The sequence below is a fragment of the Schistocerca serialis genome, chromosome 2 (genome assembly GCF_023864345.2).
Source record: "Schistocerca serialis cubense isolate TAMUIC-IGC-003099 chromosome 2, iqSchSeri2.2, whole genome shotgun sequence".
Lineage (NCBI taxonomy): Eukaryota > Metazoa > Arthropoda > Insecta > Orthoptera > Acrididae > Schistocerca > Schistocerca serialis.
In genome coordinates, this window is record NC_064639.1 from 908,399,392 (window position 1) to 908,420,544 (window position 21,153).

Consider the following 21,153-nt stretch of genomic DNA (forward strand, 5'->3'; position numbering starts at 1 on the left):
TACATTGCCACTCATAGTGATTACAAGTAGTAGGGCAGGGTCGGTTCTGAGCAGAAAATAGTTGATTTCAGCACTTCAGCACTGATGTCTGCATTCCTGTAACTAATAATGTCAGTGTATCTCCATGTCAGTGTTCCACAAACTGCATTTGTGGTTCACTGAGGCAATTGTCATTATATTCAAAATTACTGACCTTCTCCCACACCTCCACTGCAAAACATCACTGTCATCATGTTCTCAGTCAATTAATGGGGGCTCTCACTGCTTTCAGGCAATTTACTCTCTATTCTATCCCCATGCTCTGTAGTGATGGGACCATAACTAATTTGGAAAACTGCTTGCAAAATTGGCAGGAAATAGGTAGAATAGGTCACAAAAATTGCGAAATTGGCAGGATAGGCCAAAACGCAGATGCATGTGACTGATATGCACACGTGTCTACCCTTGTAGAAAAAGATTCGGGCAGTGCAGATGTAACTAGACATTGTAAATAATTAGCTGCCCAATGGTAAGTGCAGTTCTTTTTACTGTATTTAAACAGATTAATTCCAAATCCTCCTTTTCAGCAGTTGCATGAGTCTAGGCATCTGTACTTTGTTGTGAAGGGATTGCTAATTAACATCACACATCACAAATAGTATGCACATCACATGCATGCCACACATGGTGCATGCCATTCATATGGACGTCACACAAACGTCATACCCACATCGAAAGTACGTCACACATTGCCTCATGACACTTTATGCAGATGTGCTTCAGCCTGCTGAATAAATTCATCCATTCCTCTGGAAAAAACGCATGCTATGCATAATGCGTAAGAAGAATAAACAAACTGTGAAATATAAAGATGCATTCACACTCATCTCCACCTCCTTTCCCCTCAGTAGCCCAAATATTTGTTGTCAAGTTGGTAGCGCCAAAGAAAATATAAGAAAAGTATTTACTATCTTAATTTGAATTTCATTTTATCAAAACGATGTGCTACATTTCAGGTAAAGATATACTCACATTCACTGGCTCTTCCTGCATTTAGGCATGTATTTTATCAGTATGTAAAATTGACCCCCATAATCATACATAAATATATGCTTGCAAAAATGTGCATCTACTATGTCTAACAAAATTACACATCACCCAACAACATATACCATCCATCTTAAGACTCAGAAGTATAAAGGTGTGTACTGTGTATATGGCATCTTGAGTTGCTTATTTGATCGAAAAAAATTCGTTTAAAGACATGCAGCTCATCTACAACTTGAGACAATCGCCTTTTAAGAGAGAAAGTTATCAACTTCATGGTACACCAGATACAGCACTGGCAGTACAGCTTTTTTGATATCAAACAGGCAGTCTGTGTGGAGCATAATGCACTGTATGGAGATTTTTACTGACAACCTCCGAAAGACAGCTGCCGGCATGTGGTGTCTACTCCACGGCAAGTGCTTACTGTCAAAAGAACTGACAGCTTTCTTGTAGACACAGTATGTGCAAATATCAGTGCATGGGCGTTCTGTATGTAAGCTGCTACAATGAATGTGGTGTGTCTTTGGTATACAACCAACTGAAAAAAAATTCTGAACTGTTTTTCAGAGTGGATAACATAGGCAGTAGGTTTCACGAGACTCGGCTGCTGATAGCGAGCCTAGTGGGACAGCTTTCCTGGGACAGCACATCACCATGCAAATACACCTCTTCGATTGCATGCAATTCATGTACATATTGACAGTACATTAAACCTAAGTCCCCCCTCCACTCCTATAAACAATCAGTTTAGAGCTAGGATTGAATGTAAAAAAATAATTGTGAGACCACACTATGTGCTATATCTCAGCAGTTCAGTGTGATGCTAGAACGTAACAGACATCAAGTATAGCACACACAAGATAGAATGTGTGTCTGCCTACTATAAATTGATGTGTAAATACGTTCATTCATGCATAAAAAGATCCGTTCAATTCCGGTATAACTGCACATTGTAAATAATTAGTTCAGATTTACCATTTGAAAAAACTGATCGCCTTATATATAGACATGTCTGATTGTCAGCACATCTATATAGAGTCATATGTTAACAACAGCCTCAATAGTTGGTTTAGTATTTACACCTGCAACAAATGTTACATTAGAATTTTTTCAGCTGCGCAAGCACACACAAAAATATATATATATATATATATATATATATATATATATATATATATATATATATATATATATACTCCGGCTCTAGCTGCTATCATACATGCTGCACACATGAAGTGGAGGGCAAACCATGCTTCCAGCCTACATTTCATGCATGTGAAACTGTAATCACGCCACCAGCTGACAGGTAGCCATCACGTGCCACCTTGGTGTGCAAACTTCTGAGGGCACTCCAACCCACATAACGTGTCGCTTCACAATGACTCTTACGAGTTGGTTACTCCAATGTCACATGACCTCTCAGTCACAGCTCAAGTAATGTGTAGCGTGATGCAGAACACTCATGCCAGTGAGGTCTTGTAAAATCATGCCTCCTGTTGCATCTGTTCTGCAATCCTATTCAAAATCTTGTTTTGGTCATATAAGCAGTCTTCTGAATATCAAATGTTGCCTCATGCTGGCACTAGCCTTGCCATCACCAGATGTCTCAAGTAGCATGCAGTAAGACCCAGAGCACTCTTGATCAAATAAGCAAATTAGGCTCTATCGAGATGAGAGAGAATTGTTGGCACTGGCTTACTGAGCTGATAATTATGAAGTGAGGAGTTACTAATGGTATGTGATATTATTGTAGATATGTAGAAAAATATTAGTGCATAACTACTGCTCCATCAGATTTTTAAAATGTCTGCATCCCTGCTAATTTCAGCTAAAAAAACCTGCTTATTGGCGACAGTGGCGGATACAGAAAAACCTCAAAGAGGGAGCGCTAAAGATATCTTGAGCTACCTTTAATTTTACCGTAATAAAAAATAATCAAGTCACATACAAAGTTTAAGAAAGTTTTATTTAAACTGATTATACACATATACAAGACAATGCCATCTTATGATATAAAGAAGTTACAATTGTCGTTATATTTCTTAATGATTTCTTAAATGATGAATTATATGCGCCTATTCTTCCTGGCAAAATGATTAATTACATCGTCAATAGGACAATCAATGTCAGGGCGAGTGTTCGACAGAGCCAAGCCATTAAGTAGATCCTCCTCCATTGTCGACCTAAGCCATGTCTTTGTACGCCGCAATGTTGAAAAACTTCTTTTTGCTGTAGCAATAGATGCAGGTAGACAAGTAAATATTTTGTATTTCACACTTGCACTTGCTACAACTAGGACTTTGTAGTTACTCATTCTTCAGTCTTAATATTTCTGCTTCTGAACGTAAACTAGACTTCCATTCGGCGAAGAGTATGTATTTATAACGTTACGCATAGAAGATTCTCTGCACAAGAAAACAGTAGAATATTCACGGCTTTTCTCTAAAAAATGTCAGAGAGAATAACCTACCGAGATCACTAGAATGGCCGCGACTTTTCTCGTAGGTATGTGTTAGCGTTCTATGTGCCAGACAGAAACGTATAAAATACGATGACACGGACGCGAGTGCTACATAGGAAAGTACAACTACTCGATAACTCGATTCAGTCGAATCGAATGATGAAAGAAACGAACGAATAGCATGTGGGCCGACTGGCGGGGTATGCGAGAGTGGCAATGCGGGCAGACCCGCAAGGGGGTGTGGGGTGGGAGAGGTTGGGTGGGGGGGAGGGGAAGGCACGCCCTACGCGCCCCCATACGTATCCACCACTGGTTGGCGATGAATAACTGTCGATGTAGTCAATGTGTAAGCGAATGTTAGATATTTTAAATGGTGAAACAGATGCAGATTATCAATGACATAGAGCTTGCTAGATTCGAGAATAAATGGGATTCTTTGAGGATAAGAAGTGCATCATTATGGACACCTAACAGGAACTTATTCTGGCTCGAAGTGCTATGGATAATACTGCAATGCAAATGCCAGCATCTCAGTCTGCCTATCACGATCACTAACCCACAGCATAGATCTCAGCACCTGACTATTTAATGCAAATGTGCGCAGTGCAAGAATTCAGAGGATGTGATTCCTTGTAGCAATTGTTTATTTGCTGTACCTAGAGCAGGTGTTTGTGTAAAAATGAATCAGATACAATTACAGCAAATTACAGAAATGGCCAATAGTTTGCTGCTAATAGTGTTACTATGAAACTTTAGGGCAGCCATTAATTATGGTGTTATCAGCTAGCATTTGTAGGGTGAATAGCACACAGTCACAGTTCACCGAGAAAACTACCATTTTTGCAAAATTTACCATCACATCATTAAATTATACACAGTAATGTCAAAATATCGTATGTCAATATTTACTGCCGTTCTGCGGAATATGATATGCTGTTATTAATTTATACACACTGCAGGGTCAAGGTATCTTACCTCGAGATACTTTGCAGCCATTTTTAAGTGTGATGACTCTGATAATGATGACTTCTCCCCCCTTTATTGTATGATTAAAATCTTGCAGAACAGTCACTGGATGCAATTACTTCCACAAAACAACTGAAGTATGAGTGCAGAGCAATATCAAAAGTAACAACCACATAAAATTAACCACAAGTAAGGCAGATGCCACACAGATTCAGTGGAAGAATCTTCGAGAAATGTAGTCTATCAACAGAGGAACTGGCTTACAAAACACTTGTTTGACCAATTGACCAATATTTGAACATTTCTCATCTGTATAGGGTCAATACCAGAAAGAGGATATAGAGAAGATCCAAAGAAGAGTGGCACGTTTCTCTACAGGTTCATTTAGTAGTCACAAAAGCGTCACACAGATGATCAATCAACTCCAGTGGCAGACACTGTAAGAGAGGCTTCCTGCATCTGAGAGTGGTTTTTGTTAAGGTTCTGAGAGCGTACATTCCTAGAAAAGTCAACAATCATATTGCTTTCACCTATGAACATCTCGCGAAGGGAATATGACGATAAAATTAGAGAGATTCAAGCCCACATGCAGGCTTATCAGCAATCATTCTGCCTGCAAACTATTTGCCACTCAAAGAGGAAAAAGAGGAAGTGACAGTGGTGCATAAAGCACCCTCCACCACACACCATAAAGTAGCTTGTGGAATAAATGTAGATACAGATGCACATATCTTGAATGACGAGTTTCACATGCCACTGCCACATGTGTGATTGCATGTGTGTCAACATAACACAATGTTGACATTGGAATGACGTTGATGTAACATTACACTGACAAATATGATCACATCAGCCAAGATCAGACACTTATGTCAGGCAGTTAATTATTTGCAATGTGCAGTTACAACTACAGTGCATAAATCTTTTTCTACAAGAATGCATGCACATCAGTTTGCAGTAGGCAGATACACATCAGCAAAAAGTGTTCAGTTTTGGGACAGGCATATCTGCATTTTGCATCAGGTTAGAGCTAGGTTTGAATGCAATAAAATAATCGCAATCTCACACTAGGAGCTATAGCTCAGCAGCTTAGTGTGATACTAGAATGGAACTCATGTCAAGTGTTACTCACGTGAGGTAGATTGTGCATCTGCCTACTGCAAATTGATGTGTAAATATGTCCATTCTTGTAGAAAAAGACCCATACAATGCAGATGTCACTGTACATTGTAAATAACTAGTGCACGTGTTCCTACTCAAAAACTGATCACTTTATGCAGATATGTCTGATTGTCAGCATGTCTGTACCGATCCAGATGTTCAATGGTACAGAGCAGTCTCGTATGTGTTGGAACACTGCCTGTGGACTGTTGCTGCTGTGGTGGGGCAGACAAAGCCTGCGGTTCTGCTAGTACCAGATCAGGGGCGATTTGTATTGCTGGAAGAAAAAAATTGTTGGACAACTCACTGGATCGGTGCCAACTGCTTCTTGCATGGCTGGAGAGGCAGAATGGGTAGGCATTTCCAAAAGCGAAGACAGTTCCAGCAATTGAAATTCATCCTCTTTTAGAAAGAAATCAGGTTCGTCATTATTTGTTGAACAATATTCCCACTTATCTATCTCTATTATAGACTGCTGTGTACTCTGAATAAACTGTCATACCCTCTTCCATAATTATCTTTCCATTCTTGATGTAGAAGGCTGTGAATGCGTTTCTCTGATGGATGTTAATGATAAATACAATTGTTGAAGTCTTCTTTGCTCGACACAAATATCTTGTCAGCTGACCATAGGATACTCAGGGAACTGGAGAGACAGGACTCTGAAGATGCAACGCTAAGAAGAAGAGCTGCTTGACAGCCCTTTGGATGTTTATTACCATACAGGGTGATTTTTTCCACTGTGTACAAATTGTAGGGATTGATCAATCAGAGGTTACGGAACAAAAAGGGTCAAATGAATTTATGTCCATAAATGCATGGTTTTCATATTATAGACCATTTTTCAATGATAGATTGTTACAGAGACTGTGGTCTCATACGAGGTGTACCATACAGCCATAGTTACAGTATGTGTTGAAAATGGTTTCTATGTGCCTCAATGCATGTGTGTATATGCTGCCGTAGCATGTTTTGTTTCACACTTTCACATTAGCCAGGTGCGTCCGAACAGTGTGAAAGGCAGCATGCATATGCTGCTCCAGTGTCTCCACATTTGGAACGGGCTCTGCATACACGATACTTTTGATGTGGCTTCATAACCAGGAATTGCACAGGTTGAGATCCGGTGAAGGAGCAGGCCATGCAACTGGACCACCTTGTCCAATCCATCGACTAGGGAAGACGCGATTGAGATACATCCAGATGTTAACAGCAAAGTGGGCTGGAGCACCATCATGTAGCAGCCACATAACCCCTGGAATCATCAGTGGCACTTCTTCCAGCAGGCGAAGTAAAGTCACTGGCAAGAAACGCCGATAGTCCCGACCCGTTAGGTGATTTGGAAGGAAGACTGTCCCAAAATACGGTCGCCAAAAATCCCGGCCCACACATTCTGATGGTTTGCTATCGTCATACTACGATGTTTCTGTATACTATCCCACAGGTGACTGTTATGAAAGTTGAAGATACCATTCCGTGTAAAGGTGGACTCATTTGTGAATAGGATGGATGACACAGGTCCTAGAATCGTGAAAAAATTGTTCAAATGGCTCTGAGCACTATGGGACTTAACATCTAAGGTCATCAGTCCCCTAGAACTTAGAACTACTTAAACCTAACTAACCTAAGGACATCACACACATCCATGCCCGAGGCCCGGTTCGAACCTGCGACCGTAGCGGTCGTGCGGTTCCAGACTGAATCGCCTAGAACCGCTCGGCTACTCCGGCCGGCTCTAGAATCGTGGTTGGCTGGCGAAGAAACCAGTGACAAAACTGCTCATGATGTGGAAAGTCTGTCGCCAGTAATCTCTGCATATGCTGTAACTGATAAGGGTAGTAACAATTGTCATGGAGAATGTTCCACACGTTCGACTGGCTTACCTTGTACTGGCGGGACAACTGACTGGTACTGACACGGCGGTCGCCTTCCAAAGTGTTAATCACGTTTTCCTCAAAGCCTGGCTTCCGAACATTTTGGGTACGTCCTTTATGCTTTCCTGCTTCCTGAAACGACCCTGCCTCAGGCAGACGGCGAAACACTGTTACGAACATTGAATGCTGTGGTTGTTGTTGGCGGGGACTGGCCACCGCCCGTTGCCTTTTGCCTTTACGAAAGTAAACACCGTGTCGGCAAGCTCTCGATTCGAATACGGAACGACCGTGTACAACGCTGTATCACATCCACTACAAGGTGAGTCAGCAAGAGAATGAATCGGACACAACATTACCAATTACTATGGTGGGAGAGGACTCTAGAGCATGAAGTATGAGGAACAGTACCACCCTCTAGGAGGAAACCATGCACACTGTAACTTTAGTTCATGGTACAGTGCGTATAAGACAGCAGCGCGTGTAAAAAAAAGTATGATTGAATAAATAGTCTCTAGCATGGGAATCATGCATTTCTGGGCATAAATTCATTAGACCTTTTTTATTCCGTATCCTCTCATCGATTAATCTCAGCCCTGCGGGATTAGCCGTGCGGTCTGGGGCGCTGCAGTCATGGACTGTGCGGCTGGTCCCGGCGGAGGTTCGAGTCCTCCCTCGGGCATGGGTGTGTGTGTTTGTCCTTAGGATAATTTAGGTTAAGTAGTGTTTAAGCTTAGGGACTGATGATCTTAGAAGTTAAGTCCCATAAGATTTTACACACATTTTTTTGATTAGTTGGGTTGGGGTTGTTTGGGGGAAGAGACCAAACAGCGAGGTCATCGGTCTCATCGGATTAGGGAAGGATGGGGAAGGAAGTCGGCCGTGCCCTTTCAAAGGAACCATCCCAGCATTTGCCTGGAGCGATTTAGGGAAATCACGGAAAACCTAAATCAGGATGGCCGGACGCGGGATTGAATCGTCGTCCTCCCGAATGCGAGTCCAGTGTTTTTTGATTAATCCCTAGAGCTTGTACACGGCGGAAAAAATCACCCTGTGTTTATGGTGCATACAGACTCCCAATAACCAAAGCAATTTCAAAGGTGATTAACGTTCAAGACGGTTACGGCGTGTATTTAACGCAAAGCTGATTTGCATCCTCATAGGGGAGCTACCAGCGCCGCTGTTACGCGACTGGCACCAAATTTGATTAGACATCATCTTTCAGATGTAGAAACACGCCTATCAACTTTCGTTTATGTCGTACGACTCCGTCTTGGTGCTGCGATTTTTTTTCGGTCAGCGTATTTTGAAGGGGATAACATTGATGTAGATGAATAAATAAAATTATTTCTAAAAAACAAGAATGCCAGTTTTTTTTTAGCACATTCGTACATCACACTATGTACAGAGTGAATAGCCATCGATATGCGTCTTCAAATGTCTGTGAAACCTGGGTGTAAACTAAGCTGTTACTTACCGTAGAGAGGGTGCCGTTGGCCAGCGTGACGTTGCGCTCGGCCGTCATGGCGACGATGGCGACGCTGAGGTTGACGCGCAGCGAGTAGACGTTGAAGAAGCCGAGGAAGGCGAGCAGCGACAGCAGGCGCCGCCGCCGCCGCCAGAAGGCCCAGCCGGCGCCCAGGCCGTCGCTGGGGGGCCTGCGGCAGCCAAGAGACCGCCTTCATCCCCAACGTCACCCACACCAGGCCACCGCTCCTCTGACCTCGTGCATCTGACTATACAGGGTGCTCCATTGATAGTGACCGGGCCAAATATCTCACGAAATAAGCGTCAAACGAAAAAACTACAAACAACGAAACTCGTCTAGCTTGAAAGGAGAAACCAGATGGCGCTATGGTTGGCCCGCTAGATGGCGCTGCCATAGGTCAAACGGATATCAACTGCGGTTTTTTTTTTAAATAGGAACCCCCATTTTTATTACAGATTCGTGTAGTACGTAAAGAAGTGTGAATGTTTTAGTTGGACCACTTTTTTCACTTTGTGGTAGATGGCGCTGTAATAGTCACAAACGTATAAGTACGTGGTATCTCGTAACATTCTGCCAGTGCGGACGGTATTTGCTTCGTGATACATTACCCGTGTTAAAATGGATCGTTTACAAACCGTGGAAAAGGTCGATATCGTGTTGATATATGGCTATTGTGATCAAAACGCCCAACGGGTGTATGCTATGTATACTACTCGGTCTCCTGGACGACATCATCCAAGTGTCCGGACCGTTCGCTGGATAGTTACGTTATTTAAGGAAACGGGAAGTGTTCAGCCACATGTGAAGTGTCAACCACGACCTGCAACAAATGATGATGCCCAAGTAGGGGTTTTAGCTGCAGTCGCGGCTAATCCGCACATCAGTGGCAGACAAATTGCGCGAGAATCGGGAATCTCAAAAACGTCGGTGTTGAGAATGCTGCATCAACATCGATTGCACCCGTACCATATTTCTATGCACCAGGAATTGCAGGGCGACGACTTTGAACGTCGTGTACAGTTCTGCCACTGGGCACAAGAGAAATTACGGGACGATGACAGATTTTTTGCACGCGTTCTATTTAGCGACGAAGCGTGATTCGCCAAAAGCGGTAACGTAAACCGGCAGAATATGCGCTATTGGGCAACGGAAAATCCACGATGGCTGCGACAAGTGGAACCTCAGCGACCTTGGCGGGTTGATGTATGGTGCGGCATTATGTCAGTAAGGATAATTGGCCCCCATTTTATCGATGGCAATCTAAGTGGTGCAATGTATGCTGATTTCCTACGTAATGTTCTATCTATGTTACTACCAGATGTTTCACTGCATGACAGAATGGCGATTTACTTCCAACATGATGGATGTCCGGCGCATAGCTCGCGTGCGGTTGAAGCGGTATTGATTTGCATATTTCATGACAGGTGGATTGGAAGCACCATACCACAGCCCGTACGTTCACCGGATCTAACGTCCACGCATTTCTTTCTCTGGGGAATGTTGAAGAATATTTGCTATTGTCATCCACCGACAACGCCTGACAACATGCGTCAGCCCATTGTCAATGCACGTGCGAACATCACGGAAGGCGAACTACTCGCTGTTGAGAGGAATGTCGTTACACGTATTGCCAAATGCATTGAGATTCACGGACATCATTCTGAGCATTTATCGTACCTACGTTCTCTATTGTAATTTAAAAAACCTACCTGTTACTAACTGTTCGTCTAAAATTGTGAGCCATATGTTTGTGACTATTACAGCGCCATCTATTAAAAAGCAAAAAAAGTGGTCCAACTAAAACATTCATATTTCCTTACGTACTACACGAATATGTAATAAAAATGGGGGTTCCTATTTAAAAAAACGAAGTTGGTATCCGTTTGACCTATGGCAGCGCCATCTAGCGGGCCAACCATAGCGCCATCTGGTTTCCCCCTTCAAGCTAGACAAGTTTCGTTCTTTGTTGTTTTATCGTTTGACGCTTATTTCGTGAGATATATGGCCCAATCACGATCAACAGACAACCCTGTATAGCTGGACCACACAGCGTGGCTCATTTAGTACTCAACATGCAGAGAAACCACAGAAGCTATACAGTCCGATCACAATCTGACCAATATTACGTTAAAATGGGGTGTGTCCACCCTTCGCCTCCATGATTACATGAACTCTATTACTCGGGTGTCTCAAGTCATGGAGGAATGACAGCCCATTCTCTCTCAACAGGTGAAACCAGAGAAGCTAGAGATGTTGGACGCTGGAGACTGGAGGCAAGTCGACGTTTTAACTCATCCCAGAGGTGTACCGTTGGGTTCAGGTCGGGACTCCGGGAAGGCCAATCCAATTCAGGAGCGATATTGTCTACAAACTCTTGCCTCACAGATGATGCTTCATGACAGGGTGTGATATCATGCTGACACAAAAACTCATCGTCTCCGAACTGTTCCTGTACTGTGTGGAGAACATTACGCTTTAATTTTTTTTTTTTCTGAAATGATATACATTGCAACAGTGACCTGTTAGTAATATTTTATTATTACGACGCGCTTCGGCAGCATGCTGCCATCATTAGGTGCATTTACAGTTAATTTTACATAGTAATTAATATGAAATGAGGTTAGTTTCCTTTGCCATGTGTGCCAGTCAGGTTAGGTGTCAAAAAGACGCCTGTTCTGGAAGATAAATATGTTATGAATGTGTACATGTCTGATTTGCATCATTAGTCATTTTCTTAGTGCATTTGCTAACATTTTTATTGGTAATTTCGATGTCTGGAACCCAGAGCACAGTAACAAGTTGATCACAACTCAACGCTTTCACAATCATTTTTTACACCAATCCAAAGAGTCTTGAGAGCTAAGATAAACTAGTTTCTATTGTAAACACAGTAGTGTACAGTGAAGGTGGATATTTATATCCAGATATATTTATGTCAAGGCCAATATCAGGTGAGGAGCTGATAAAGAATATTTTTTCGAATTAAAAAGGTATTCAACACTGGAGAAGTTTTTAGAGAAGTTAATTGTTACTTCCAAGTTTATCATTTAGCGACATGTCCAAATGTTCTGTGCTATTGAATGAATACTTTCAATTCTTCATGTAAGTCCATTTGGCGTCCCATGTCCCTTTTATGTAATATATGAAGATCATGCGCGATATCAAGGAATGGGTGGCCGGTGTTTTTTTGTGTGGGAGGCTATTACTGATTTATTATACTCACAAGTGTGGTAGAAATTTGTATGTTAATTGTATCTTTTTTGTAAGTCACGCCCTGTTTGGCCTACATAGAAGGCTTTGCAGGTGCTACAAACTGTTTTATAAATGCCTGGTTGTGAGTGTTTACCTGTGTGTGCATTAATATTGTGCCTCAGTGTGTGTTGCAGTTTATCATGTCTTGTGAAGACACTGTTAATGTTGTGTAGTCTGAAAACGTTTCCTATATTTTAGGAGGGTTAGCCTGTGAAAGGAATGCAAGCAGAGAGTATACTTTTCATTTTCTGAGTGGAGTTAGCTTTATATAGTTTTCTCTTTTTTGTTGCAGTATATATATTATTTCACAAAAACTCACAATAGAGTTGCAGCCCTCAAATAACATACATAAGCTGTAAAATGTGTTCATACCCTTCCACACTAAACATTTTCTTAAGTGCAGTAAGGAAGGCATTTGACTGTGTGGGTCATGTACACTCTTAGAAAAACTCAGGTTTTATGGAATTGAAGGCTATACACACAGCTGGTTTGAATCACACTTAATGAACAGAGAGCAACAAGTTGTGCTGAATAGCACAAATAATGTTGGGAGGGTGGTAAATTCTAATGAATGGGGAGTTATCACAAAGGAGTCCCACAGGGTTCAATTTTAGGTCCTCTGCTGTTCCTTATTCATGTGAATGACCTCCCACTTAACGTTCAGCAAGCAGAACTAGTACTTTTTGCAGATGACATGAGTGTTATAATAAATCCCATTCCAGAAAAAGCAGCTGAAGATATTGTTAAGGATGTCTTTCAAACAATTATTAAGTGGTTCTCAGAAAATGGACTCTCCCTTAATTTTGAAAAAACTCACTATATCCAGTTCTGTACACCATATAGAGTCATACCGACAATTGATGTAGCATATGAACAGGGCTCAGTTAACAGGTTAGATTTATACAAATTTTTGGGTATTCAGATTGATGACAACTTGAACTGGAAGAAGCATATTACTGAGCTTCTCAAACAACTAAGTTCAGCTTCTTTCGCTCTTCGTATAATCGCTAGTTTGGTAATAAACAGATCAGCCTCCTAACGTACATTGCATATTTCCACTCAATAATGTCTTATGAAATAGTTTTCTGGGGTAACTCATCACTTAGACATAAAGTATTGATTGCAAAAAGAGAGCAGTGAGAATAATTAGTGGTGTTCACCCAAGGACGTCATGTAGGCACCTTTTCAAGGAGTTAGGTATTTTAACTGCACCATCAGAGTACATATATTCGCTAATGAAATTCGTTACAAATAATCCATCTCAATTCGTGAAGAACAGGGATGTTCATACGTACAACACTAGAGGGAAAAATGACCTTTCCTGTCCGTTATTGGAGCTGTCAGTTGCTCAAAAAGGAGAACATTATTCAGCAGCAAAAATCTTTGATCATTTGCCCAACCACATAAAGTGTCTGGCAGGTAGCAGATCAAGTTTTAAATCTAGCTTAAAATCATTTCGTTTGGACAACTCCTTCTATTCCATGGACGAGTTTTTGTTTCAGAAATGGCAAAAAAAAAAAAAAGATTGTACCTCTAAATGTAGTTGCATGTGTAGAACTAAAAATTTCAGTAATATTGATATTAGCACTATTCATGTGTGCATATATATCTTGTAATCTGACCTGTTCCACATCATATAGATAAAAGAATCGGGAAAAATGATCTACAGAACATGGCATAACTAAAACTAAAACTAAACCATTCCCCAACTACCAAAAACACTTCTTTGCTGTAACATCTCCTTCTGTGTACTTCATTGTCGGCACCGCACAGGATGCCAGGTAACATTCTGCAGGCATTCGCCAAACCCAAACTCCTCCATGGGATTGCCATAGGGTTGATCACTCCAAATCACTGGTAACCAGTCATCCGCTGCACTGGATGACTGTCCCTCTTTACACCACCTCAACCATCTGACTAAAGAAATGCGTGGCTTGTAAGCAATTGCTCGACCATTGTTTCTAATCCCTTTACACTCCATACGCAAACTCAGTGTGATAGTGGACTGCTAGCAGCACTTTGCAACTCACGAGCGATTCTGGTTTCATGTGATTATTTAGAGCCACCCTTCACAATGCTCAACAGTCTCACTCTGTCAGTACACGAGACCTATCTGGTCTTGTCTTAGCAGTGGTTGTCCCTCCACGTTACACTTCAGAATCGCATCATCAACAGTCGAGGTTGGCAGCTTTAGAAGGGTTCCAATGAAACTGAAATGCGCCTTTGGTGTCATTGGCCGGGAGGCCCCTTCCGGGGCAGGTCCGACCACCTTGGTGCAGGTCTTATTACACTACTGGCCATTAAAATTGCTATAACAAGAAGAAATACAGATGATAAACGGGTATCCATTGGACAAATATATTATACTAGAACTGACATGTGATTACATTTTCACGCAATTTGGGTGCATAGATCCTGAGAAATCAGTACCCAGAACAACCACCTCTGGCTGTAATAACGGTCTTGATACGCCTGGGCATTGAGTCAAACAGAGCTTGGATGGCGTGTACAGGTACAGCTGGCCATGCAGCTTCAACACGATACCACAGTTCATCAAGAGTAGTGACTGGCGCATTGTGACGAGCCAGTTGCTCGGCCACCATTGACCAGACGTTTTTAGTTGGTGAGAGATATGGAGAATGTGCTGGCCAGGGCAGCAGTAGAACGTTTTCTGTACCCAGAAAGGCCTGTACAGGACGTGCAACACCGGCCGTGCATTATCCTGCTGAACTGTAGGGTTTCGCCGGGATCGAATGAAGGGTCCCCCCCATGAACCATGGACCTTGCCGTTGGTGGGGAGGCTTGCGTGCCTCAGTGATACAGATAGCCGTACCGTAGGTGCAACCACAACGGAGGGGTATCTGTTGAGAGGCCAGACAAACGTGTGGTTCCTGAAGAGGGGCAGCAGCCTTTTCAGTAGTTGCAAGGGCAACAGTCTGGTTGATTGACTGATCTGGCCTTGTAACAATACCCAAAACGGCCTTGCTGTGCTGGTACTGCGAACGGCTGAAAGCAAGGGGAAACTACAGCCGTAATTTTTCCCGAGGGCATGCAGCTTTACTGTATGATTACATGATGATGGCGTCCTCTTGGGTAAAATATTTCGGAGGTAAAATAGTCCCGCATTCGGATCTCCGGGCGGGGACTACTCAAGAGGATGTCGTTATCAGGAGAAAGAAAACTGGCGTTCTACGGATCGGAGCGTGGAATGTCAGATCCCTTAATCGGGCAGGTAGGTTAGAAAATTTAAAAAGGGAAATGGATAGGTTGAAGTTAGATATAGTGGGAATTAGTGAAGTTCGGTGGCAGGAGGAACAAGACTTCTGGTCAGATGACTACAGGGTTATAAACACAACATCAAATAGGGGTAATGCAGGAGTAGGTTTAATAATGAATAGGAAAATAGGATTGCGGGTAAGCTACTACAAACAGCATAGTGAACGCATTATTGTGGCCAAGATAGATACAAAGCCCACACCTACTACAGTAGTACAAGTTTATATGCCAACTAGCTCTGCAGATGACGAAGAAATTGAAGAAATGTATGATGAAATAAAAGAAATTATTCAGATTGTGAAGGGAGACGAAAATTTAATAGTCATGGGTGACTGGAATTCGAGTGTAGGAAAAGGAAGAGAAGGAAGCATAGTAGGTGAATATGGATTGGGGGACAGAAATGAAAGAGGAAGCCGCCTGGTAGAATTTTGCACAGAGCACAACATAATCATAAATAACACTTGGTTTAAGAATCATGAAAGAAGGTTGTATACATGGAAGAACCCTGGAGATACTAAAAGGTATCAGATAGATTATATAATGGTAAGACAGAGATTTAGGAACCAGGTTTTAAATTGTAAGACATTTCCAGGGGCAGATGTGGACTCTGACCACAATCTATTGGTTATGACCTGTAGATTAAAACTGAAGAAACTGCAAAAAGGTGGGAATTTAAGGAGATGGGACCTGGATAAACTAAAAGAACCAGAGGTTGTACAGAGATTCAGGGAAAGCATAAGGGAGCAATTGACAGGAATGGGGGAAATAAATACAGTAGAAGAAGAATGGGTAGCTTTGAGGGATGAAGTAGTGAAGGCAGCAGAGGATCAAGTAGGTAAAAAGACGAGGGCTAGTAGAAATCCTTGGGTAACAGAAGAAATATTGAATTTAATTGATGAAAGGAGAAAATATAAAAATGCAGTAAGTGAAACAGGCAAAAAGGAATACAAACGTCTCAAAAATGAGATCGACAGGAAGTGCAAAATGGCTAAGCAGGGATGGCTAGAGGACAAATGTAAGGATGTAGAGGCCTATCTCACTAGGGGTAAGATAGATACCGCCTACAGGAAAATTAAAGAGACCTTTGGAGATAAGAGAACGACTTGTATGAATATCAAGAGCTCAGATGGAAACCCAGTTCTAAGCAAAGAAGGGAAAGCAGAAAGGTGGAAGGAGTATATAGAGGGTCTATACAAGGGCGATGTACTTGAGGACAATATTATGGAAATGGAAGAGGATGTAGATGAAGATGAAATGGGAGATACGATACTGCGTGAAGAGTTTGACAGAGCACTGAAAGACCTGAGTCGAAACAAGGCCCCCAGAGTAGACAATATTCCATTGGAACTACTGACGGCCGTGGGAGAGCCAGTCCTGACAAAACTCTACCATCTGGTGAGCAAGATGTATGAAACAGGCGAAATACCCTCAGACTTCAAGAAGAATATAATAATTCCAATCCCAAAGAAAGCAGGTGTTGACAGATGTGAAAATTACCGAACTATCAGCTTAATAAGTCACAGCTGCAAAATACTAACACGAATTCTTTACAGACGAATGGAAAAACTAGTAGAAGCCAACCTCGGGGAAGATCAGTTTGGATTCCGTAGAAACACTGGAACACGTGAGGCAATACTGACCTTACGACTTATCTTAGAAAAAAGATTAAGGAAAGGCAAACCTACGTTTCTAGCATTTGTAGACTTAGAGAAAGCTTTTGACAATGTTGACTGGAATACTCTCTTTCAAATTCTAAAGGTGGCAGGGGTAAAATACAGGGAGCGAAAGGCTATTTACAATTTGTACAGAAACCAGATGGCAGTTATAAGAGTCGAGGGACATGAAAGGGAAGCAGTGGTTGGGAAGGGAGTAAGAGAGGGTTGTAGCCTCTCCCCGATGTTGTTCAATCTGTATATTGAGCAAGCAGTAAAGGAAACAAAAGAAAAATTCGGAGTAGGTATTAAAATTCATGGAGAAGAAATAAAAACTTTGAGGTTTGCCGATGACATTGTAATTCTGTCAGAGACAGCAAAGGACTTGGAAGAGCAGTTGAATGGAATGGACAGTGTCTTGAAAGGAGGATATAAGATGAACATCAACAAAAGCAAAACAAGGATAATGGAATGTAGTCGAATTAAGTCGGGTGATGCTGAGGGAATTAGATTAGGAAATGAGGCACTTAAAGTAGTAAAGGAGTTTTGCTATTTGGGGAGCAAAATAACTGATGATGGTCGAAGTAGAGAGGATATAAAATGTAGGCTGGCAATGGCAAGGAAAGCGTTTCTGAAGAAGAGAAATTTGTTAACATCCAGTATTGATTTAAGTGTCAGGAAGTCATTTCTGAAAGTATTCGTATGGAGTGTAGCCATGTATGGAAATGAAAAATGGACGATAAATAGTTTGGACAAGAAGAGAATAGAAGCTTTCGAAATGTGGTGCTACAGAAGAATGCTGAAGATTAGATGGGTAGATCACATAACTAACGAGGAAGTATTGAATAGGATTGGGGAGAAGAGAAGTTTGTGGCACAACTTGACCAGAAGAAGGGATCGGTTGGTAGGACATGTTCTGAGGCATCAAGGGATCACCAAGTTAGTATTGGAGGGCAGCGTGGAGGGTAAAAATCGTAGAGGGAGACCAAGAGATGAATACACTAAGCAGATTCAGAAGGATGTAGGTTGCAGTAGGTACTGGGAGATGAAAAAGCTTGCACAGGATAGAGTAGCATGGAGAGCTGCATCAAACCAGTCTCAGGACTGAAGACCACAACAACAACAACGAATGAAGGGTAGAGGCACGGGTCATAACACATCTGAAATGTAACGTCCACTGTTCAAAGTGCCGTCAGTGTGAACAAGAGGTGACCGAGACGTGTAACCAATGGCACCCCATACCATCACGCAGGGTGATACGCCAGTATGGCGATTACGAATACACGCTTCCAATGTGCGTTCACCGCGATGTCGCCAAACACGGGGTCGATCATCATGATGCTGTAAACAGAACCTGGATTCATCCGAAAAAATTACGTTTTGCCATTCGTGCACCCAGGTTCGTCGTTGAGTACACCATCTCAGACTCTCCTGTCTGTGATGCAGCGTCAAGGGTAATCGCAGCCATGGTATCCGAGCTGATAGTCCATGCTGCTGCAAACTGTTCGTGCAGATGGTTGTTGTCTTGCAAACGTCCACATCTGTTGACTCAGGGATCGAGACGTGGCTGCACGGCCCGTTACAGCTATGCGGATAAGATGCCTGTCATCTCGACTGCTAGTGATACGAGGCCGTTGGGATCCAGCACGGCGTTCCGTATTACCCTCCGGAACCCACCGATTCCATATTCTGCTAACAATCATTGGATCTCGACCAACGCGAGCAGCATTGTCGCGATACGATAAACCGCAATCGCGATAGGCTACAATGCGACCTTTATCAAAGTCGGAAACGTGATGGTACGCATTTCTCCTCCTTACACGAGGCATGACAACTGCCGTTTGTGTATGAGAAATCGGTTGGAAACTTTCCTCATGTCAGCACGTTGTAGGTGTCGCCACCGGCGCCAACCTTGTGTGAATGCTCTGAAAAGCTAATCATTTGCATATCACAGCATCTTCTTCCTGTCGGTTAAATTTCGCGTCTGTAGCACGTCATTTTCGTGGTGTAGCAATTTTAGTGGTCAGTAGAGTACATTCGACGCCACGTTGGGCGATCTGCGCGCCGGATGGGGATGAAATGATGAAGACAACACAACACCCAGTCCCTGAGCGGAGAAAATCTCCGACCCAGCTCGAAATCGAACCCGGGCCCGTTGGACGGCAATCCGTCACGCTGATCAGTCAGCTATCGGGACGGACAGGGTTCAAATGTCCGTGATGGATTCGTTACGCAGGGGACGTCGTATGACCAGTCAGCGTTCGAAGTCACTAAGCTCTCCTGACCTACCAATTCTGCTGTTTGTTACTGTACCTCTACTCACAACTGAGTACACCCCTCCTCCTTTTATACTGGCGAGTCGGCCTTTGGTGACATCTAGTGCCAAAATCCGCATTACACTGGGGCGTCCTGATACTTCTGGTCAGATGGTGTGTAGTGAGGCACGTGAGGAGCAGTGTCACCAGATCAAATCTACTGAAGACCTTGACTTAGCGATTCGCGGTTTAAAATGTCGCTGGGACAAGAACATAAAAAAGAGACTGAGTAAGGATACCTATATATTCATTAATTAGAGGAGTATTTTCTTATAATATATTATGAAAAGGATTGGTACACTGGTACAACTGCACAGACAGGCAAAATATAGGCTGCCTTACACTTTCCACTTTCACAAGCTGTGATTGTAATAACGATGTCAAATGTCGTAAAACAAGCTTCACTCTTTAATGCGCTACGTTGCGTATTTGCAAAACTTCTTTACGCATGATAATTGTATTATATATGCACATACACAAAGGTTGCAATATTTTGGAAAAAAATAATATTAAATTGTTAGTTAGGTCTACCGACACTACGACTCATAAGCTTGTCTATAAAAGATCGCTAATACGAGTAAACAGTACATTATACGATTAAATATGAAAAAACACAAGCATAATAAAGAATTGAATAATGTGTGCTTTTTTTCTAACTAGCATATAGCTTAAGGGGGGTAGGACGTCAGACGGGTCGACTTGGAGCAGGAGAGGCATCACACGACATTTTCATTTCCAGTGTCTATACTTTTACAAATAAGTTCAAAAAACTTTGTCAGCATCACCAGGAAGGATTCAGAATTCACACTCATTGTAGTGGAAGTTCGAAAACATAGCAAATTAAATTTTATTACGTGCGAAATTTCATCATTTTTTCACTTACTAGTGGCTGCATTTGTTGCTATAGGTCCACTTTTCTTCATAAGTTAGAGAGATTCTTCGAGGAATTTTGCACAGCATACATACCATACTTACAGGTGTATGAAACTCTATAATTTAGTTAATTTATGAAAAAACGAATGAGCTGTTGTATTTTAAACTTCATGTTTAGAAAAACAAAAATTTTGTAGTTAATTACCTCAATTTTTACCACAGCTTTTAATAGATTTGGAAAATTCTAGAGTTTCATACACCTCTAAGTATGGTTTGTATGATGTGCAAAATTCATCGAAGAATCTCTCTTACTTATGAAGAAAAGTGTACCTATAGCAACAAATACTGACATTAGTAAGTGAAAAAAATTATGAAATTTCACATGTAACAAAAATCATTTCATTATGTTTTCGAACTTCCACTGCTATGAGTGTGAATTCTGAATCCTTCCTGGTCACGCTGACAAAGTTTTATGAATTTATTTGTAAAAGTATAGACAGTGGAAATTAAAATGTCCTGTGGTGCCTCTCCTGCTCCAAGTCGGCTCGTTTGACGTCCTACCCCCCTCAATTACCTTTTTTAATATTTCCTGTATTTCCAAATACACTACCAGAAAAAAAATTAGTACACCCTTTTAGAGGTTTCCCATTCATTCGAAATTTATTGTTGCAACACTGCATATGGAGTACATGAAACGACTATAATTACAGATCAGTAAGCACAAGCGGTTCTGAGGTACCAGGTATCGCCCATTGCTGACATGCCCATATTACATCGTGATGCAGCCGCCACATGCAGCAATACAGGC

The 21,153-nt window shown here is 42.0% G+C and overlaps 1 protein-coding gene across 1 annotated transcript in view; it reads right to left on the minus strand.

The window, feature by feature from the left end:
• LOC126458264 (vesicular glutamate transporter 2-like) overlaps window positions 1-21,153 on the minus strand; it is a 175,961-nt gene that overhangs the window by 60,459 nt on the left and 94,349 nt on the right. The window contains exon 3 of the mRNA XM_050095188.1: window positions 8,966-9,146. Within this exon, the coding sequence (XP_049951145.1) occupies window positions 8,966-9,146 (181 nt within the window). The remainder of the gene's footprint in view (window positions 1-8,965; window positions 9,147-21,153) is intronic.